The following is a 23,026-nucleotide window of genomic DNA, read 5'->3' on the forward strand; positions in this document are numbered from 1 at the left end:
AAGTAAGGGTCTACATATTGTGACCAAACTTGGTATATAGGGAGAATTTATAGAGACCTTTCCTGAGATTGTGTTTTGGGCCCCAAGAGTTATGGTCTAGGTCAAGGTCACTGTTACTAAAAATAGAAATATGGTTAGTACTGAATAACTCAAGTAAGGGTTGACATAGTGTGACCAAACTTGGTATATAGGAAAAGTTGATGCTGAGCTCTCATAGGATTGCGTTTTGGCCCCCTAGGGTCAAGGTCACTGTTACTTAAAATAGATTACTCTTTGGTACTGAATAACTTTAGTTATTGTTGACATACTTTGACCAAACTTGATATGTAGAAAGAGTTTATTGAGGACTTTACAAAAAATAGAAGAAAGCAGTTGAAACTGAATCCCTTCTGCCAATCATCGCAATTCTTGTTCACTTTTTAATTTGATTTTTTTTTATTGCTTTTGACAGGCACAAATTACATCGTTTTTGTATTCACTTCTAAGTCAAAGCGGCATAGTCAATTGCACTGTCTTACTATCGCTCTTGTTTTCATGGCACCTACTGAAAACTACTTAAAGTTGGAACATAGATGGATAGTGATGCGCAGTTGTGCACCTAGAAAGAATTAAAACTATGGGGCACTTCATTGCAGAGTTATCTTTTTTTATAATGCTAAAGCAAAAACTACTCTAGACCCTCCCAATATTGGACTCTTCAAGCTCCTGTTTAAGTGGAGATCTTAGTTTTCAAAGGTGGTGCTTCAAAAACAACATTAAGTCGTTTTAACATTGTATCTTAAGGTCACCAGCCCCGGGTTGATACTTCATAATGAGTTAGCCTTTAGTACATAAAATGTGAAGAGAAGGACCTCGGTAACCATCTATATGAATTTCCATGTAATAAATATGTGTAACGTTTCTTCCCTAGCTAGCTCGGACACGCTACCTTAAATTAAACTACAAACCTATTCTCGGATGCATTGTCCCAAAAATTAAGTATGAAATCAGTAATATATACACGTGATTAACAATGATTGCTTACAAAACCAAATGATTGAAAATAATTATTATGGTTCAAGAATCAATGTTTAATTATCACAAAACCAAGAACACACACACAGAAACACTACAACACCTTCACACTTCAAACAAGACCAGCATACAAAACGTTCATAAACCAATCATCCGTGGGGTATCTTTTTGGCCTCTTAGTAAGCCTGGATCATTGCGATGCAGACGGAACAGGGTCAATGGTTTGATTCCCCGTACAAGCTATACAATTAGGATTGTGGTTTCACTGATATATTGTGAAATTGGTTTATAAGCATTTTGGTATGTAGCCTCATTTAGCTGTCATTTACCAAGATTATTCAAACTATGCCCCTTAGGTCAAAGCCCCCCCCCCCCCCCCCTCAAGACCAAGACCCTTGTTATTTTGGATGTAGCCTCAAGTAGTATTTAATAACTACCAACATCTATGACAACCAATGACTTCCTTAGCAACCATTGACTTGCATATCACCAATTCACTGGCTAAGCAACTAATGGTTTCCAGAGCAAACTATTACATCATTTGAAAACCCATTTTTCTTAAGCAACCAATAACCTCTTTATCAAGCAATGACTTCATTACAGACCTCTTACTTCCTTAGTAACCAATTACCTTTATGGCAGCTATTTACACTTATTTCTTTAGCAACCAATGACCTCCTTGGCAGCAAATGACCTCCTTAGCAGCCAATGACTTCCTAAAGAACCAGATAATGACTGAGCATCCACTTACATCCTTAGTAACCAATGACTTCTTAAGCAACCAATAAATTTCTTAGCAAACTATGACTTCCTTCACAGCAAAGGTCTTCTGTAGCATCAACTTCAATCCATAGAAACCAATGACTTCCTTAGCACCCACTGACTTCCTTAGCAACCACTGACTTCCTTGGCAACCAATGACTTCCTAAGCAACAAATTAATTCCTAAGCAACCGCTTACTTTATTAGCAACCAATTACATCCATAGCAACCATTGACATTCATCAATAGAAACCTATGAGTTCCTTTTCAACCAATGCCTTCTGTAGCAACCAATGGCTTTCTAAGCAACCAATTACATCCATAGCGACAACTTTCTTCGTAAATAACTACCTTTATCCATAGCAACAAAAAAACTCCCTTAGCAACCATTGACAATCTATAGCACGGTCGATTGTCAATATCATCACATTTTTTGGTTTTGGGAGCAACCAGCTGACAAGGGCTAAACATTCTTAAAACATCTATTGACTTCCCTTTACAAGGACCAACGTCATAAACAACCATCAAAACACTCGGCAACCATTCATTTCATAATCAAACAGCAAAGTTCTTTATAACCACGGACGTGTTGGTAATTTTAATCAGGTTGGCGATATAGCCCTCTTGTATAAATATGAACACTGTATACCCCTGTACATCAAGAACAGTTTTTAACTAAGTTGAAATAATTTTGTAATTGCAAGGGGGAGGGGGGTAGTTAAAATCCGTAAAATACTTTCATGGTTATCTACTTAATTTCAAAACCCCAATAACTGAGTAAATGATCAACCAAATGTTATACAGTTATCCAAACAGTGAGAATGAAAACCAGCACTATTAAAATACATGCAATATACAACAGTGTGGTGATAAAATAAATCGATAAATAAAGTTGCTCTTGGATGGCAAGAATTCTTAAAATGCACTTATGTATAGCTGGATCATATTATAAATTAACTAATGGAAAAAAGTACATATAGACAGTGACTTCTGACAGAGGTCTTTACAAATTTGCAAAATATGACAAAACATGCATCTGCATGTATGTATTTGAAGAAATACTGAATATTACAGTTTTCAAAGGAGTATTCATATTGTTACGACTACCAAGGTCTGTCTAGAAGTCAGGCAGACAAGAAGAAAGGGTTTTGTTAACCTTTGTATTAAAACACTGACCTATAAGTTTCAGCTAAGTCAACATCTAAGTTATTGCTGTTCTCAATAGCTCGAGGAAGTACAAACGATGAATATGGGTAGGGATCTAAAAAGGGGTCTATCCACACATTGAGATGATCCTGTATATTTTAATAGAATTCATTGGCAAGTATCGCCCTTGAGTGACACAACACCATAAAAAAGAATGTTTCTAAATTCTCGATTACATAGTAAGACGTAGGTTATGTGACATTGACAATCGCATTGTTATCAGATATCAATACAAAATTGTGGTTTTGACGTTAAAGTAGTAATACTTATGTGAAAAACTACAGAAACAAGCTCAGTAGCAAAAAGTTTAAACATAAACCCGGTTTAATGGCACTGGGTAAACGCCAAAGACACAGAACACAAAAACCAAAAATCAAAAACAAGAAACATGGAAGAACAACACAAAACTCCACAAACAGCAGGAATGTTACGCCTTGGAACGGTCAGTAAAATGTAAGACCTGTGAGTTTGGCAGCATCATGTTTTTATATTTTTTTTCAAAGTAAAGCACTCAGGAATGAAGTGAGCTTGCAATAATTACAAGTGGGTTGAGATAAGGGAGTCTGACCTTTGGTTTCACCAAGTGACTTTGATGGGGGCATATTTGACTCATCATCTCATGACTTGACTTGCTAAACTTATGACCAAAAGTATCTTGCGACTGTTCATGTGAGGAAGTGGGTTTTTATTTATTTACAAATGGCACATTTTGGGTAATCGGCCAGTGTAGCAGCTTCTTCCAAAATGTTCTACTTGTTTTTCATCTAAGAATGACTTGACATATGAATTTATGCCTTGTTTGAATTCTACAGCTAACGCAGGCTGATGGCGTTTGTTCATATGTTTTGTAAATTTTCTTAGATGAACACCATCTGTCAAATAACTGTTCGTTAGTTCTAGCACTCATTACCTTACATATGAGCTCTTTAATTGTGTTACAATAAGGGCTTTATTCAACATTAAGCTACACGTTAATTTCACGAGCTGTGCAAATTAAAAAAAAACTCTTAAGGTTCCTTTTGCTGAATTTGTGTGTCTTTCTTTACAATATTTTTCTGACTGTATCTGTCTTTCTTCGCATTCTTTTTTCTTCACATTGTTTTTCTGTCTGTTTTTTTCACATTACTCTCAGACTGCATTTGTCTCCCTTTTAGTTTTTTTTACTGAAGTTCAAATTCTCTTAATTTGAATTCAGACAGGGATTCAAAAATCTACTTGTCCACTTAAAATGGACTAAAAAAAATTCTTAATTTCTTGATTTAAGAAACATCACATCTAGAAAGCTTGACATGATTGAGAAAATCAGTCTTTCGTGCGAAATTGAAATCCTGCTGGGAGTAGAAGAGTAGATATCCTTTTCTCCCACCTCAGTTAAGTAGATCCAATATTTTAACCATGCTAGAAATTCTTATCTTGCCCACGGACGAAGATAAAATGCCCGTATGGAACTCCTTTTTTATGGTCACCACATTGTAGTTACCTCCCTTGTTGAAGACTGTCGTCTGTAGCATCATGGAAACCTTGTCTTGTGGCAATATTTAGAACGCTAATTAATTATTTCTCGCTTCAAATGTCACAATAAAACAGTTTTCACGCACCTTTCAAGAAATAATGCTTCACTCTCCTAAGAACTATTTAAAGACCGATTTGACTATTAACATCATCTGAATCAGTGCGCGCATATCCATGACAACCACGAATTATCGCATATTCATGTATACGCAATTATTTTCACTAAGCACAAAAGAGTTCCAGCAAAAATACATTTTTTAAAAGAAGATAATATAATAGTTTATACGTATTATAATTTATCTAAAGCAAAAGAACGAGCCATGTATTTAGTACATATCCTCACATGTATAAAGGCTAAAAAGAATGCCTTACTTAATCTAACTTTAACACTATCATGTAATAAAACTAGAACAGGAGGTTATTACCATTGAGTTGTTAAATCTCGCGTTATAATATATCAAAATAGTATAATATGGTAGTGATATTACTATGTTATTGTCAATAATACATGAAAAACGACTCTAGAGATATTAGCGTTCTATGAATCAGGGTCCAGCCCAGAAGCCTAAAAAGTTGAAAAATCATCTATACAACAGATTATTTCTAGTTTTTAAAATTATGAAACAAGTCTTGGCACTGACTTTAAGTATATCTATCTTCATTGGACTGTACAAATATAAATTTGTTCTTGATCGCATAGATTTCAGGAATGTTGAGCAGCACGGGCTGATGTGCATATTTGATTGGTTTTACATAACCGGAAAGTCTTACAAGAGTTATGACCCTTGCCTTTTGTAAGAAATGACGGAACCAAATCGTGTGTCGCATGTACAGATGGAAGACTAAAACTGTTGAACATACTCTCATGAAACTTCATATAGTTTTTTGGTCAACTTGGAGTTGTGCTCCTGCAATTTGTTCAACATTTCTCTGATTTTCTAAAATTAGTCATGGCCATAGAGTAATAAAAAAATGGACTGTAAAATATTGCCCTTCATATAGCTCCACAGTTATTACACATACAGTATGGGATGTTGTGCATCTGAGATTTAAAATTAAATTTAATTAATGCCTTTGACTGAATAAAAATGACTTAATGATCTTGTTTCTCCAAAAGTATGCACCTACACGAATGCAGATACACGATTTTGAAATTGTTTTTCAAAGATGCAATGATTAACTGGGCCAGAACTAAATCCCGTCTTGACATTGCACTGTTTATTTAGAGTATCAAAACAGTCCAGGGCGGATCCATGGTTTTACGTTACAGCATCGGAGCGCACTTTGAGAGCGATGCCTTCCTGGAAGGTTATCGATCTCTGCTGGAGCATAATTATACTAAGTCATAACATGTGCCACTGTAACATCATATCCATTCCCTCACAGAAAATAGTCTCAATTTTGATGAATTAAATAAAATTGCACGATTATCTTTAGATTGCGTTTCTAGAATCATTAAAGAAACCAGTATAATTTATGTATTTGCATATATGTACAACGTAGTTTTCCTTACTTACGTCAACAAGGATATAACACAGTTCTAAGAACGAAACTTACAGCTTAAATAATATATAATAAGCCTTTTCGCATGTTATGAATACTTACAGATGTAATAGATAATTAGATCGTCAAAATATCATGTATGTTTTTGAATTATGAAACACAAGTCACCTTCCACCCGTCTTATCAGTGTATACTTATTTGTAACGTTAGTCATTCTAATTTTAAAATGTCTAACTTAGTTGTAACTGGGAGCAGGATTAAATGCCATTGCTCCCAGGTTTTAAGTTCTTTGATTTATTATGATTTTCATTTCTTACTACTCTTTGCTCTCTTTTTTTTTCATTGTTAACCCTATGCAATTTTTATGTAACTGAACTGATAATAGGGAGTACGTATGTGTCAAGTGCAATTCTTTTCTTCGTTCCGTGCTCTTTTTCCTTTGAAAAAATGGTGCTGTGTAGCCTTAATGTCGTTTGCTTATTTCACAGACATTGTATCTTTTTATGATAACGACCGGCATTTTCGACAAAATTGTGAGATTTAGCGGAGTCATATTTAATCATATTTAAAATATGTCGAACCCAACGGTGTTTTTTGACATGTCAGCCGGTGGCAAGCCACTTGGCAGAATAGTGATGCAGGTAATTCATTGTCGGTGGAAGTTAACGTTTAGCTTAACAATTGACCTTACGACAGCGGCTTCTGAGCCACGCCCCCTGATATCAAGGGAGCGAACTCTATGTCCGTCAAACAAACGAGGAAGTAAAGGCGTCTCGCGTCGTTTCGCTTTCCGATATTCCTGACAAATTATCATAAATGTGACATTACAATGCGAAAAAAATAGAAGTCAAAGGAATTTGTAACTGGCTGCTACATCGGAAGGCTCGATATATCTTTAGAAAATGACGATATCTAACATTTACGGGGTGAAATCTATCCAAGTCAGAGAAAATCGGATAGCCGCCATGTTGTCAACATTGAAATCAATAAAAAGGAAAAGCGTGTGTGTGACGCATACTGTAAATGCAAACAAGGGTAAGTTTAACTTTTAATAACACCGGTCCTTCTTACAGTATTGTTGAAACAAAGATTAAATCATCGCACAATATGAGTAAATCATAAATGGCCCAAATGGGGAACCCGGAAGTGACATTAAATAACAGTTACATGCCAGCTATAACCTTGTATTCTATAGTATGAGCAGAAATGGTTTATTGGGGTTATGCATAAAAAGTTTCAGTTCTAAGCGATTGAACACTCCCCCTTATGAATAATAATGTAATAGTTGACAAGTGACAATCGTGGGTGATACCAATCTGTAACTTTTGCATTGCTCAAACATTCACATGCTTTGATTTTTGTTCTTACAGAAATTGTGGAACATGTTCACACACTCTGGCTGTAAAAGTAGACCTGGGAGGAAAAGTGCCCCCGGTGTGGGGCTCGAACTCACAACCACCAGAACACTAGCCCGGCGCTCTAACCAACTAAGCTGACCGGGCAGCTGGTTCTAACCCACACACACTACCCTCCCCCCATTTACCGGTTAAGGCTGGTGGAGGGTCTTCTGCTATTTACCGTTGACACCATTAAAGTATTCTGATTGATGGAGTTAAGGAAGTCCCCTTATTATTGTCTTCAACAAGACTACCGCCCCCCCCCCCCCCCCCCCCCCCACACACACACACACACACACACACACACATGATATTTGCCAGTCCAGGCAATGTCAACCGCAAGAGAAAACCAGTGATGACAAGTTTTACAAATAATCGGTAGGACCTATTTTAAAGCTTTTTATAACATTTAGTTTTACTTTGATGTACAAAAGTAATGGACTATTTGTCCAGAGAAAAACAACAACCACAAAACATTAGCTATTATCTTGTCAATATTTCATTATGATATACATGTAGAAAGCAAACATCAAAGGCAGTAGCATTTACAGCTAGTATTAAAATATTTAGCAATACATGTAACTGATTTATTTTAATATTGGCATCTTTTTAAATTTATTTATTTCAGGAAAGTATGGTCTTTTGAAGAGAGTTCTTGAAGTTGTTCAGCATGTTGTTTTGATGGATTCTTGGAAGGATGTACCTCTATGATGTTAGCTTCAGTTCTGGAGTATAACACCAGTTGTTGCATATTTAATAAGATTTATTAAATACATTGTTGTTTTGCAAACATTACTTAAACTTTGATATTTCTTTGGTGTTTATGTATGATATTGTAGGTGAATATCTCTTTATTGCAATGGCAAATATATTTTAAAATATATAGCATTAGCAGAAGTTATTTTTCACTGTTAAAGCTGCACTTTCACAGATTGATCACTTTGACAACTTACACAGGATTCGATTGCATTTATCATATTTTGGCTCGGAGAAGTTTGCTTTGTGATTTATATATTAGGTCTTAATTTAAAGAATGCCAAAATAAGCCGATTCTGAGATAAAAAGTGTCAAACTAGAATTCTGTGAGAGTGCAACTTTAAGAATACTGTTAATCGAGTGTGAGTGTGCATGTGATCCGGACTCTGAACATTGGATGAACTATCATTAAATATTGTAGATTTACGTAAATGGCCCAAAATATAAGAATAACAATGAAAATATGTACATGTTTGACTTGTTCTTTATTCATAATAAGTCTAAGTCTTTACAGCACATGTTTGGCAGAATCAAGTTCTAATGAACATAATAATTGATTTAAATGTACAGTGAAATAAATTGTTTTATACAGAAAATAATACCTTAATAACGATTCAGACCGATCTGTTCTCGTTTTTTGGTGGCTCAAATATTTATCTGAGTTTTGGAGGAGGCCTAGCTGGTGTGAGCTGGTTAAATACAGTAGCTGCTTGAGGGACAGGGTTTTCTTGATTGGATTTCCCGTCGCTGATATGAAAATAAGAAATCTATGAAATGTGTCGGAATGACAGCTACAAAAGCCATTGTTTACATTGGAACCATACGAGTAGATGAGATTCGGAAGCATGCGATGGTTCGGACAAAAATTTAGTTGTACGATATTTCCTGATTTACTTTGAAAGCAAAGCAGTTTATAACTAGAAATGTGTCCATAGGACACGGATGCCCCCACTTCGATTTTTTGTCACAGAAAATAAGCCATAATGATTATTCAGGATAATCTGAGGGCTCTAACTCCTAAATGATTAAAGCGATTTCCATGGCTATCGAACTTGATCAAGATATTATGGTCACAAACATGTGTTAAAAGTTTGGTGAGGATTGGACAAACAGTTTTCAAGAATTAGATCGGAAACAATCTTCGGGACGTATTTTTCAAGTTTTTTTTTGCAAATAAAGGGCCGTAACTCCTAAATGACAAAAGCGATTTCCATGGCTATCGAACTTGATCAAGATATTATGGTCACAATCATGTATGTAAAGTTTGGTGAGGATTGGACACATACTTTTCAAGAATTAGATTGGAAACATATATTTTTGAAGTATTTTTGGCAAAAAAGGGCTGTAACTCCTAAATGACTAAAGCGATTTCCATGACTATCGAACTTGATCAAGATATTATGGTCACAAACATGTGTTTAAAGTTTGGTGAGGATTGGACAAACGGTTTTCAAGAATTAGATCGGAAACAATCTTCGGGCTGTACGTACGTACGTACGTACAGACAGACAGACGTACGTACGGACAAGGGCAACCCTATATGCCGCCACTTTGTGGGGGCATAAAAACTACATAACGGTATCAACAAAAATACCTCTATCTTGAATGAAATCAATCGTGTCCATGTTGAACCTGATATTAAATGGCCATTTATGCCGATTTGACAACACAAGCCAAAGCATAAATGTACGATGTTTATAGTTTAAAAATAGTAACACTTATTTAGGTCATGCACGGACAATTTCAGTATTAAATAAATTTTGAGCGGATTGAAATAAGTAGTTTTGTTCAAAAAAATACTTTTGTACAGACGTATAGATGTTTCGCCTTTGAACGATCTTTCAAAATTTCCAAGTTCAGCTGTTGATGAGGTCTTCCACAGAGTCTGATACAGCACTTTCATTTTTCTAAATAACTCGCTGGTTTCGAATACGGAACGAATTGGAAGCCATCTTTAGTCGGCCTAGCTACCTTGTATCCGAATTACAAGTGCCATGACAACACCTTTTTACCATAATACTTAAAAAGGCGAGGAATTGCCAGCGCATGTATATGACAGACTCTGGTCAGTTTGACGGACAAAATGGCGGATAGCAACACGGCTTATCAGCCCTACATTCTGATTGGCTGATAGGACCTGTCAATCAAATCCTGTCGTAAGGTCAATTGTAATCGCATGATGGCTCAAGACCACAGTTATCTGTCCCCCATTGACCAAGATCCGATTGTGAATACAGAAGAGTGCTTGTGTTCAAGTATCCAGGGTTCTCAAAATGAACCGGCCGCCGGCCTATTTGACTGGTTAAAACCAGAAATCGGCTGGTTAGAATGGTTCTAGAAACCATAAGGTCACATTCTTTTCTGATATATTTAATACTGATTATCTATTCTTACTTCGGAGTATGTAAGAGTCTTTAGGTTTGAAATCATATTGGTAAGAATTCTCCGTAATTTGCACATGCGCAAGCACGCTTTCCTGATAGAAGAACACATTGCCGATGTCCAAAAAAAGAACATACCGTAATTCGCCTTAGAGTTCGGACACTAAAAATTCGGACACCCATAATTATTTTCAAAAATAATTTATTTTGCGTACCTAATTTTTGGACACCCAAAGGACATCAATCATAACTTTTACAGTTACCAAGTTTCACAGACGAAGATTATTGATTTTTATCTTAACAATGCCTGGCTAGATTACCTAACCATATACACCACTTAGTCCAAATAATTGTACGTTGACGGATTTTTTTTAGATTTTTGATATGGCAAATCCTTCAGTTAGGGATTGGAAGAATCCCGTATAACACGTCTATTATTTTAGACTAGTCAAGGTCTTTCTCTGAATGTATGCTATGTATGACATTTCTGTATAGGCCTAAAAAAAAAATTGTTTGGTTAGGGTTACATCCTTAAAAAAAATAGGTAGGGTAGGTAGGCTTTTTATTTTTTTTTTATTTTTTTTTTTTATTAGGTTTTATATAAGAATATAATTTTCATCATTGGAGAATGGTGTTAAAGCTATCTTCTGTACAAGCATTTAAGGTCTAAACTTAATATTAAAAAGCAATTAAAAAAAAAACGAAATATTTTTTTTTTTTTTAAGTTTTTCATTTTTTTTTCAAACTGGCTATAAAAACGGTAGGGTCGGCGCCTATTCCGTAGGTAGGGTCGGGTAACCCGAACCAAATGTATTTTTTTTTTTAGGCCCATTGTATGTGAACTTATGTACAAAACAGTATTTTTATCGAGATTTGGCATTGTGGTTCACTTCAAAACTCCTAGAAAAACAGTACCCTAAATGGCTCAGAATGCAGGAAATTGCATTCTTGTTTTAAAAAAGTCCGCGGGGGGGGGGGGGGGGGGCATGGCCCCGGACCCCCCTAGAAAGCCTGTTACAAATTCAATTTGGCCTGTTCAACTGAAACATTTTGAGAACCCTGAGTATCAATATTTTATTAAAGTTGAATGAAAGAGAAGAAACAGGTGGCTTTTATGCATAGAGCTTGACATAATTTGACACTGTATTGCAAAAAACTGATAGTTTTCAGTTTAAAAAAATTTGGAAAAATCATTGCCTGTGGAACTTTGTAAATTGGTTGTTTGTAGCCTTATGCACCAGTCAATTGTAACCACGGCCCCTCCAGGTCCTGGGAATAGCAGGGACTTTGACTTTCGGTCCAGCCAAGCCCGGGTAAAACCACCGTCCTGCGGGGACGAACTGATAGTATAATTCCCGCCAAATACCCCTGCACCCCATGGACCCTAAGTAAGGCACATTCCCTGCTATATTTGGCACGAATACAAAACCACTGCATTCACTCAGCACTGCGGGGCCATCGGGAAGGTAAAAACACAGCCCATTTCCCCGGCTATCCCCGGTATACCCCCGACCCTTGGGAGGCCGTGGTTACAATTGACTGGTGCATTATTCCGTATTGACCTCAGGGTCATGTATTATTACTCAATTTTGTGAGACAACGCATTGGTCAACCCTATGTTTACTTGTGATTAAATTTTGTGTCTTGGATTGTTCTACAGCAGCCAGTTACTTGTTTTTCAATTGGAACTGTTTTAAAGTGAAAAGCCAGGTTAGTGTCTATATGAAACAAAGTAAAAATAACTGTGGTCTCACGCCTGATGGATTACAAACGGGAGCTAGACAAATCGTCCCCTTACCAAATCGGCCTACTACCAAATCGGCCCCTAAGAAGTTTCGGCCCTGCCATTTCGTAACCTTAATTAATTGACTCGAGACGTTTCGGCCCCTTACTGATTTTCAACAGAGACATTTGCCCCCTTCAGTTATTTTTTTTTTATTTTGAATATCTTTCATTGATTTTCTTTACTGACTATTTGGAAAATAAAATGAACAAATTAAATAAACTTAAATTTGTTCATGGCCATTGAAAATATTCAGACACCCAAATCTTCAGACTATTAACCTTTTAGTTTTTACCTTATGGAGACTGAATGATTACTGAACTGAAAAACTATATCGCAGACTGCAACCATTAATCTATTATATTATCTGCATCTTTCAGTTGTATGCTGACAAAGTTCCGAAGACAGCAGGTTTGATATACTTTATTGACTTTTTCCCCCCAGTATTTTTTAGCTATTTGTTGTATATCAGAAAGAGTTATAGTTCTGGTTTCCATAATTTTTATGAAGATATTTATTATTTTGATATTTTCTACACATTAAATATATAACCTGTTCGCTGAAGTTCTTGAGCTAAAAGAGCTACACAATATTTAAAATTTTTCGTCTGTTACCTGTTTCCTGACCTGCCGTATTTTTCTGTACTGACCTTTAACCTTTTTATTGCCCTGAGAAATATTTTGTAACATTTGTTTCCTTTATATGTTAAAAATGGAATGTTTTTGGCTTTTAACAATACCAGTGATGCTGATACTGATTGTATAGATGATCTCAAGCCTATAATTTATATTTTTTTGTTGCAGAAAAATATCAAGAAACATTTTGGCATTTTTTCAATTTCTTTTTTAATTTGAATAAAAAAGATGAAAAAGTCTAGAGATAAAAGCGTGGCTTGTCACTGCATATATTCAAAATTGTTACAATAATGATTAATTAAACATTTTTAAGGATTATAATGTCTTTTGTCAATGCAATTAGAGAAGATTTTTTTTAAAGTGATACATAAAAAATATTGTAAATTATGGTCTTGTCAATTAATTATTCACAATTGATATCATATTTGATAAAAATTGCCAAAACCTTATTGCAGAGAATTTCCGTGCTCTCTGTACTGGTGAGAAGGGATTTGGATATAAGGGGAGCAAGTTCCACAGAGTGATTCCACAGTTCATGTGCCAGGGTGGGGATTTCACACGTGGAAATGGTACAGGGGGCAAGAGCATCTATGGTGCAAAGTTTGCTGATGAGAACTTCATTCTGAAGCACACCAAACCTGGTTAGTGTATATATTTTACTGAAAAGTACTTTCAAATGTAATGTATCTGTGTCTTTATAAAACCTATATAAAATATAAGAATGACATTACCAAAAATAGGCTTTCTCAGTCTTACTGTTTAGTTCAAGTTGTTGAAATTTCATTACATTTAAAGAACTTGTTTCAAAAGAATTGCTGTGTGCATTTTTTGCTAACTGAAACATATTAAGCTCGACTATTCAAGAATAGGTGGGCTATACTACTCGCCCCAGCGTCGTCTGGTTAAAGTTTTAGGGCAAGTTGGGATTTTCACTTATAAGTCCAATACCCTCATTCAATTGACTCAATACTTCACACAGTTGTTCAGGGCCATCACATGATGAGGTTAGATAACTCCATATTATTCTTTACACAGATTATGGCCCCTGATTGACTATGGAACTTGGGTTAAAGTTTTAGGGCAAGTTGAAATATTTATTAATAACTTCTATATCCTTTGTTCAATTGACTAAAACTTCACACAGTTGTTCAGGACCAGGGCTTCTAAAACTGGAACCTCAATCGGTCAGGACCCGGCGACAATCGGTCTTGACCCGGCGACAATCCCCTCCCCCCCCCCCCCCCCCCGGAAAAAATGAAAGACCTGTTCAAAAGTCTGATTACTTAGAAATGTCACACATTTTCACATCTTTTCAGTCAATATTTTTTCGCGATTACGCGATGTCGCAATTCCTAAGAGGGTTCTAGAGCCGCGTTGCCGATTCAGATAGTCATTGATACAAGCATAATTCAAATGAGATTCTCATCGAGTTCTGCGGCGTTTCTAAAAAGTACGACTGCGGTCATAAATAACTGTGGCTGTCGAAAAGCGGTCAGACGACAAAAAGTGAAACAGTATTATGATTTATTTGCTTAATGCATCTACAGTGGGTCAACATTCAACTGATACTCTTGCAAAATAATATATATGTAGATTTATATTCGGGGCTTCAAGCTATTAAAGTGTGATATCGACAACGATTTTTTCATTACTGCGAATTAAAAGACGTAAGCGGCGCACTCAGCTTCCAGACTATTTAGTTAATCAAGCGTGTCGCTGTTGATATCCTATATATATGACTAGGTTCGGATTAACAATGACATATATGCACATTTAAAAGAACAATTTAAATTTAACAGTTTGGTAATCAACAAACGGATAAATCGTGTAATGATCGACGACGACATAGCATATTCATATTGCCATGTGAAAATATGGACCGATTTTAACACTTAATCAGGATAGCTGCAAGCACACAATTAACAGATAGTTTGTTTAATTGTGTCTTCTATGACCTACCAATACACGTGATAGCGTCTGCTAATTAACAGATAGGCTATAGAGTGATCAGTGTAGTGGAAAAAGCAGCTGGGCGCATTAGTCACATGGTAACTAAGACACTTTTATGACCTATTGGAGGTAGTTTTGAATGTGTGAATGACCCATGAATATTTGTGTATTACTATTTCTGCAACTTTTACTGGCCTAGTCATTTTGGACCGAAATTATAAAAAAAATGACAAAATTTCGGACCGATTTTTTTTTCACGTTTTGAAACTGAAATCGGTCTGGCTTGGTCAAAATCGGTCCAGACCGGCAAATTGCCGGTTTTTAGAAGCCCTGTTCAGGTCCATCACACAATGAGGAAATATAAATCCATATTATCCTAAATACAAGTTATCGCCCCTGATTGACTTAGGTTAAAGTTTTAGGGCAGGTTAAAGTTTTAGGGCAGTTTAAAGTTTTAGGGCAAGTTGGGATTTTCACTTAAAACTCCAATACCATTCATTCAATTGATTTAATTTTTCACACAGATGTTCAGAGCCATCACATAATGAGGTTAGATAACTCCATATTATCTTTTATACAAATTATGGCCCCTGATTGACTATGGAACTTAGGTTAAAGTTTTAGGGCAGGTTGGGATATTGTTAAATAACTTCTATATATATACCCTTCATTCAATTGACTTAATACTTCACACAATTGTTCAGGACCATCACCCAATAAGGTTACATAACTCCATATCCTTAATACAAGTTATGGCTCCTGATTGACTTAGGTTAAAGTTTTAGGCAAGTAAAAGTTAAGGGCAGGTTGGGATTTTAATAAAAAAACTTCTAAACCGTTCATTAAATGCACTTAATAAAATTCCAAATTATTTACGATCATCTTATAACAAGAAACATAACTCCGTTTTAAGCCTAAATGCAAATTATGGCCCTTGAATTCTTTTTATTTTTTTTTTAATTTCCTTTGAAAGTCATATTTGTATATTCTTAACCACATTTTCATTATGGGAAATCAAGTTATTTGAATGACTTGCGTCATTGTTTGGGCGGGCTGGTGGGAGGGCAGCATCAAAGTCACCTTATGTATCGAATAACTTTAGTTAGGTTTGACATAAAGAGACCAAACTTGGTATTATTACATCGTTATTGTATTCTAAGTCAAAGCGGCGTAGTCGAGCGCGCTGTCTTACGACGGCTCTTGTTTCAAGTGGAAGACAATGGAGATAATGTTATAACTTTGTTGTCAGCGTCATTTCCTTTGTCTTGCAAAAACTTTAACTTTTTATTTAACTTGAAATATACATGTATAATGTTATTGATTTTCAGGCATCCTGTCAATGGCAAATGCTGGACCAAACACCAATGGCTCTCAGTTTTTTATCTGCACCGCAAAAACACCCTGGTAAGCAATTCTGGACTTAACCAGTTTTGGTCAGAGAAAAGTGATATAGTGGGAAAATGTTGGTATTCTCCTGATCTCCGACCACTTCTTGTCAGGCAAAATTTTAAACCGAAGATCTGTCTGACATTCAAGTTTCTTGGTTAAAATATTTTTCAGCATATTAAAAACCAGTGTGAATATGATTCATCTCTGCTCAAGAACTAGGTCACTGGGTCAATTGAAAAGAGAAAGATTTGTGTAAAATTTTCCTATTCCTTTCACAAATTTGTTTTAATCCAAGGTTCAAGTATCCAAGTCAGAATAATTTTGGCATGATTTTTAGAACCAGTGTTAATATGGGTTGTTTTTAGCTTGACTATTCGAAGAATATGGAGAGCTATCCTACTCACCCAAGCGTCGGCGTTGGCGTCGGCGTCACACCTTGGTTAAGGTTTCGCATGTAAGCAACTTTAAGTCATTATCTCAGTAAATACATCATGTATTGCATTGAAACTTAAGATATGTATTCCCAACTATCTAACCTACTAAATTAATGAAGTTAGATAACTTTATTTTGCATTTAATGCAAATACAGTCAAACCTGGTTGAATGGTCACCTGCTTTAAATGGCCACCTGCTTTAACGGGCCACTCCAAATTCCCCGTATGTTTTTACTATATAATGTACGTGCATTAAGCGGCCAACTAACTGCCTAACGCGGCCACGGCCACTAATTTTTGTCCCCATGAAGCCATATAAACACTAATTAGCTGCCACTAATCCCTTGTCACTGACACTTCTGCTGATCAATTTTTTCAATACACAGCTTCAATTGCGTAAAGAAGTTTACGGAAAAGAACGACAGCCTCGGGTATTTCCGTCATCCAATGAAAATGAATATTGCATCACTCGATTGCCATGCGTGTTTACTCATCGAGAAATCATGTTTATTACACGTCGGTGAATGTTTTGATCAGAATTGACACAATAAATACGACAATTAAATAATTACGAGTTAAATTATTAAATGCCGACAAAAACACCGGTTATTATGTATTTACAGTTTGCATTGTCATTCGAAGGCGTGAAACGAGTTACGTTTTTTTTTCACTTCAATATTATTATTTTTTAAGTGTACGGATTTATATTTCTACGAACGGATATTTACAATGCATTGTTCTTGATATTTTTACTAACTTTGATAATGGCTGAAAATAAGACTAATCGAAAGTGTTTGACCCTAAAAGAACGTGTTGAGTGTATTAAGTTATTAGAAAACGGCCGTAGTGCAAGAAGTGTTGCCAAGGAATGTAACTGTGGAAGGACTCAAGTCAATTTCTTACTTAAGCGTAAGCGTGAAATTGTGAAGGAATATGAAAGCAATGGGAATCCAAACGCAAAAAGACAGAGGATGCATCAACATTTATCTAATGTACGGACTACTTTAAAAAGTGAAGACAAAAATGTATATGTACATGTAGTTGTGTAAATGTGTAGAATGATATGTCGTGTGTTTTGTTTATGCCTTGTACCAACATTTATTAATGCATTTTATTTATTAATTTGAAATAAAGTTATTTTATCTATACAAATGTATTTATATTCATCCTTCTTCAATAATGTTGATACTGATGTTACTGATTGTGGTGTGAGGTAGTGGTTAAGTTACATAATCCAACTTAGAATAAAGCTAAAGTGGCAGAAATGTCAAACCTGGATTAAGTGGCCACCTGTCTTAAGCAGCCACTTTGATCATTTCCCAAGGGTGGCCACTTAATACAGGTTTGACTGTAATGGGCCTTTATCACTTGACTTAGAAATTCTGGTTAAGGTTTTGCATGTAAGCACACATAGGTTAATTTCTCAGCAAGGCCTAAAAAAAAAATACATTTGGTTCGGGTTACCCGACCCTACCTACGGAATAGGCGCCGACCCTAACGTTTTTATAGTCAGTTTGAAAAAAAAAATAAAAAACTAAAAAAAAAAAAAAAAAAAAAAAGCCTACCTACCCTACCTATTTTTGAAAAGGATGTAACCCTAACCAAACAATTTTTTTTTTAGGCCCAACTACTTGATCTATTGCATTAAGACTTTATACAATGGTACTCAACCATCCAACCTACTTAATTAACCAAGTTAGATAACTCTAGTTTGAATTTAATGCAAATAATTGCCCTTTATTATTTGACTTAAAAATTCTGGTTAAGGTTTTGCCTGTAACTACATTTAAGTCTGTATTTCATTGAAACTTTAGATATGTAATCCCAACTATCGAACCTACTAATTTAATGAAGTTAGGTAACACTTTTTGGAATATAATGCAAATTATGGGCCTTCATTATTTGACTTAGAAATTCTGGTTAAGGTTTTGCATGTAAGCACACATAGGTTAATATCTCAGCAACTACTTGATGTTTTGCATTGAGACTTTATACAATGGTACTCAATCTTCTTCAACCTTCTTAATTAATCAGGAAAGATAACTCTATCTTGCATATTATATAATTTTTGCCCCTTTATTATGCACCTAAGAAATTATGGTTAAAGTTTTGCATGTTAGCACACATAGGTTAATATCTCAGCAACTACTTCATGTATTGCATTGAGACTTTATACAATGGTACTCAACCACCCAACCTATTGAATATCCAAGTAAGATAACTGTATTTTGCAAATAATGGCCCTTTATTATTGTACTTAGAAATTCTGATTTAAATTTTGCATGTAACCACATTTAGGACAATATCTCAGCAAATACATCATTTATTGCATTGAAATCTTATCTTAGTTTACAGTGATCCATGTTTCGCCAAAACTTTTCAATCCTTACACTGAAACGCGGCGGAATAGTCGAGCGCGCTGTCTCTGTGACAGCTCTTGTTGGTCAAAAACTAGGTTACTAGGTCAAATCAAGAAAGAAATTGCCTTTACAAATCAACAGTGCGTATCTTATCCTAGGAAACTTGGTCAGCATATTTGTAAACATGTGACCATCTTGGGTAAAAATCTAGGTCTCTAGGTACAATACTAAGACAACTGTTCCTTATTTCTTTCATAAATTCTACAGTGAAAGTCCAATCTTTAAGAAACTCTGTCAAAATACTTCTCAGCATGATATTTAGGACCAGTGTGAATATGGGTCATCCCAGGTCAAAAACCAGATTGGACAAATGTGAATATTAAGTTTTTACCTTTTCCTCTATAAATTATAAATTAAATTAACATACAGCTGCACAATTACATTTATCAAATGAAAAATCCTGCTTTAATGTGATTTCCGTATTATCCCCTTGTTGTTAAATATAAATGTTTGTATGGACTGTTTATTTACTAAATGTTTGTATAACTTGGAGATTTGAAGAAAAATAACAATATTTTTATGTTTGTTTAGGCTAGATGGGAAGCATGTTGTGTTTGGCGAGGTTGATGCTAGCTCATTGGAATTAGTGAAGCAGATTGAAAAATTGGGCTCACAGTCTGGAAAAACATCCCAAGAAGTCGTGATTACCAACTGCGGTCAGTTGTGAGATCAAAGGAGGATGTTTACCACTACTAGTCAAGAAACTTTCTTATTATGTTAACTGTTACTATTCATGTGAACAATGTTGTAACATGTTTTGTTTCTGGTTATTACTCTCGTACAGCAAATGACTGAATTAATGGTTCAGTAAAACAAAACTAAACAATATCTACATTTAACGACAACAGGAAGTATACATGTTCAGCTCGACTATTCATAGAATAAGGAGAGCTTTACTTCTCACCCTAGCCTTAGCGTCAAATCTTAGTTCAATTTTTTTATGTAAACAAATTTCTGTCAATATATCAGCAAAAACAGCATGTTATGCTTTATTTGGAAAAGTGTTCCCTTCCATCCAACTTACTTAATAAATCAACTAAGAAAACTCTATCTTGAATATAATCCAATGTATGGCTCTTTATTATTCAACTTTAATATTCTGGTTAATGTATTGCATATAAGCAGTGCTTAGCACACATAAGTTAAAATTTAAGTAAAAACGCGATGTTTTTCAATGTGACTTTATAAAATTGTACTCAACCATCTAACCTACTAAAATAATAAAGTAAGATAACTGTATTTTGCATATAATGTAAATTATAGCCTTTTATTGTTTGACTTAAAAAAACAAAACCTGGTCATGGTTTTGCGTATAAACACATTTAAGTCAATAACTCTGCGCAAAATGCAATGAATCTTTAGACATTTTTTTTTCAACTGTCCAATCTACTTAATTTATCAAGTAAGATTAGTCTTCTTCGGATAAAATTGCTAAAATTGACCTTTTTTCCCTACATAGATATTCTGGTTAAGGTTTTGCATGTAAGCACACAGAAGTCAATATCTCAGCAACTTCGTGACATATTGCATGAAAACTTTACGTAAGGGTTTTTGGACTAGGGCACTTGTGGCCTAGTTCATAGCGATACTCATGATATCTACATTCTCAAGCCCCATCTGGGGGTTCACTGACGTAATGTATTCATACGCTGTATTTTGATTGGATTGCCGTTAGCGAATTTGAATAATCAAAGCAGTACCAGAACTGATTACAATGAAAAAAATCCATTAAATATAGTTCTCCTAACAATTCTAGCTAACCGTATGTTCTTTTAATGAAGCACAAGAAATTCATACGTAGCTAGTGAGTTAATCGGGTGAACTACATGACTGTTCTTGCATACGGTCAGATTACATGCAATAAGAATATGAACATATTGGAAAAGTACGCATCGAAATTTTCCCGTTCAATGCTCTGTATTGATAGACTGGTACCCTCTTTCTCTTTTATCCGAAAAGAAACCATTATCAGCTAACCGCGGTGCCCATCGGGCATTCGAAATGTCTTGTGAATTCATACTTAAAGCGACTAAAGTGTGTGGTCTAAGTAGAAAACAACCAGGAAAGTTTGTTTAAAAAAAGTATTGTTAATATCCTTTGTATAGAATGTTGGTATTTATTTATAAAAACGATATCCATTGTTAATAAAAAAAATCCGAAGTCGGTCCCTGTTCTTTTTTTCGACATAATTTGCATGTTTCCGTGAGATTTTCTTTTCGATACAAAGTTTATTTTTTAACTTATCATTGCATGGCACTAAGCACTTTTTCAAACACAACATGATTTTTGGTATTTATTGTTCAAATATTATTAATATTTACTAAAACCCATATGCCGCGTACCTGTATAACTTTATCATTGCCAACTTTGGAGAAATCCGCTGTAGGGAAAGTGCCTATAGAGTTATATAGGGAAAATATGGTTAAACAGTTCTCATGACTTAGTCTTTTAACAGATCAACTTACTTCCTACATATATGTTAGGATAATTCTTGCCCTTTAAGATGATGGTTTTGTATTAATTGTATGATTTTTACATTTTGGTCCTTTTTAAAGGTTTTGTTGGTCATTAAAAGTTACATTGAAATAAGAAGGAGCTAAAAATTGTTTTGCTATTTAAACTTATTATAGACATCTGATCGCTTAGCTTCCAACAGATTACGATGCAGATTTTTTTTCTCTTTCAAATGCACTTTTCGAAATAATGGATTTTTAAATATCTTTTGGTCCTTTTTGAACATTTATGTAAAATTTGTAGAAAATCGATGCCCAAAAATAGTGTATTCAACTGTACGGTAATGGTTTTATGGCCCACCCCGCGGCGTATTCACAGCAGGATAGAAATAATCCATTGGCAAGGTTATGACACTGGGTATGACATGTGCAACGAAGTTTGTCATTTATAGCGATAAAATTATTCCATAACTATTTCGGATTTTTTTCCTTTTATCATTATCATATTATTGAAATAATATATGATAATCGATTATTCATTTATATGTAGTTAAGAAATGTCACATTTTTTGTTTAAAAAAAGAAAGTAATATATTTAGCAAAAAATATTCCCAGTTTTAACCGCAATGATTATTACAGACAGTTAAAACGTAACTCTTTTCTTGAAATATTAATGTTTCAAGTTTCATTGGCAATTTTGGAAATACATATGGGCCATGAAACATAATAAAAAAGGGTATTCAAAGATAATAATTTACATATCTACATGGAGTCAACATGTTCATAATAAATGCTTAAGTTCTAATTCTTAATGGTAAACATTTTGATCTACCATTTTGCACTTAACCAAACATGTTTATAAATTGAGGATAAATATAATTATTTTGATTAGGCAAAAAATGTGTAACATGGATTTTTGTCAGCATATTTTGAGTAACGAGTGCACTAGGTTTTCATAACGTGTCAAAATGCCATTAAATCAACGTGTTGTTATGGAATAAAAGGGTATGCCTGTCTTATTGTCAATACAACATTAATGTCATTTTAACTTGTATCGTTAAAGACCGGTACTAAATGATAGCAACTGCAGTTAAAATTTCATTATACCCCCACAAACGAAGTTTGAGGGGGTATATAGGAGTGAGCTTGTCGGTCTGTCTGTCGGTCAGTCGGTCTGTCTGTCAGTTTTCATGGTTTCCGGACAATAACTCATGAAAGGCTAGACATTTTGAAAAGTTTTTGGTACACAGGTGTAATATCAGAAGATACAGGTCAAGTTCGATATTGGGGCTGGTGGGGCCAAGGTCAAGGTCACTGTTACTAAAAATAGAAAAACGGTTTCCGGACAATAACTCATGAAAGGCTTGACAGATTTGAAAAAATTTTGGTACACAGGTGTAACATCAGAAGATACAGGCCAAATTCGATATTG

At 35.0% G+C, this 23,026-nt stretch overlaps 1 protein-coding gene and 2 long non-coding RNA genes across 4 annotated transcripts in view; 2 read left to right on the top strand and 1 right to left on the bottom strand.

Annotated features, from left to right (window-relative positions):
* The first annotated feature begins 6,487 nt into the window (after nt 1-6,487).
* Nucleotides 6,488-21,306, top strand: LOC128206482 (peptidyl-prolyl cis-trans isomerase A-like). The gene is made up of 5 exons (XM_052908961.1): nt 6,488-6,637; nt 12,694-12,724; nt 13,404-13,589; nt 16,227-16,302; nt 19,673-21,306. Exons 1-5 carry the CDS (start codon nt 6,569-6,571, stop codon nt 19,806-19,808), a joined length of 498 nt encoding a protein of 165 aa, XP_052764921.1. The 5' UTR covers nt 6,488-6,568; the 3' UTR covers nt 19,809-21,306.
* LOC128206485 (uncharacterized) lies at nt 6,663-8,619 on the top strand. Its single transcript, XR_008256485.1, has 3 exons — nt 6,663-7,031; nt 7,367-7,771; nt 8,022-8,619. It is a non-coding gene; the product is annotated as an uncharacterized LOC128206485 (long non-coding RNA).
* Nucleotides 7,865-23,026, bottom strand: part of LOC128206484 (uncharacterized) — a 29,071-nt gene continuing 13,909 nt past the window's right edge. For both annotated transcript variants that reach the window (XR_008256482.1, XR_008256483.1), the window contains exons 3-4: nt 8,752-8,896; nt 7,865-8,118 (exon numbers count right to left, since the gene is read on the bottom strand). This is a non-coding gene — a long non-coding RNA (uncharacterized LOC128206484). The remainder of the gene's footprint in view (nt 8,119-8,751; nt 8,897-23,026) is intronic.

The sequence above is a fragment of the Mya arenaria genome, chromosome 2, assembly GCF_026914265.1.
Source record: "Mya arenaria isolate MELC-2E11 chromosome 2, ASM2691426v1".
Lineage (NCBI taxonomy): Eukaryota > Metazoa > Mollusca > Bivalvia > Myida > Myidae > Mya > Mya arenaria.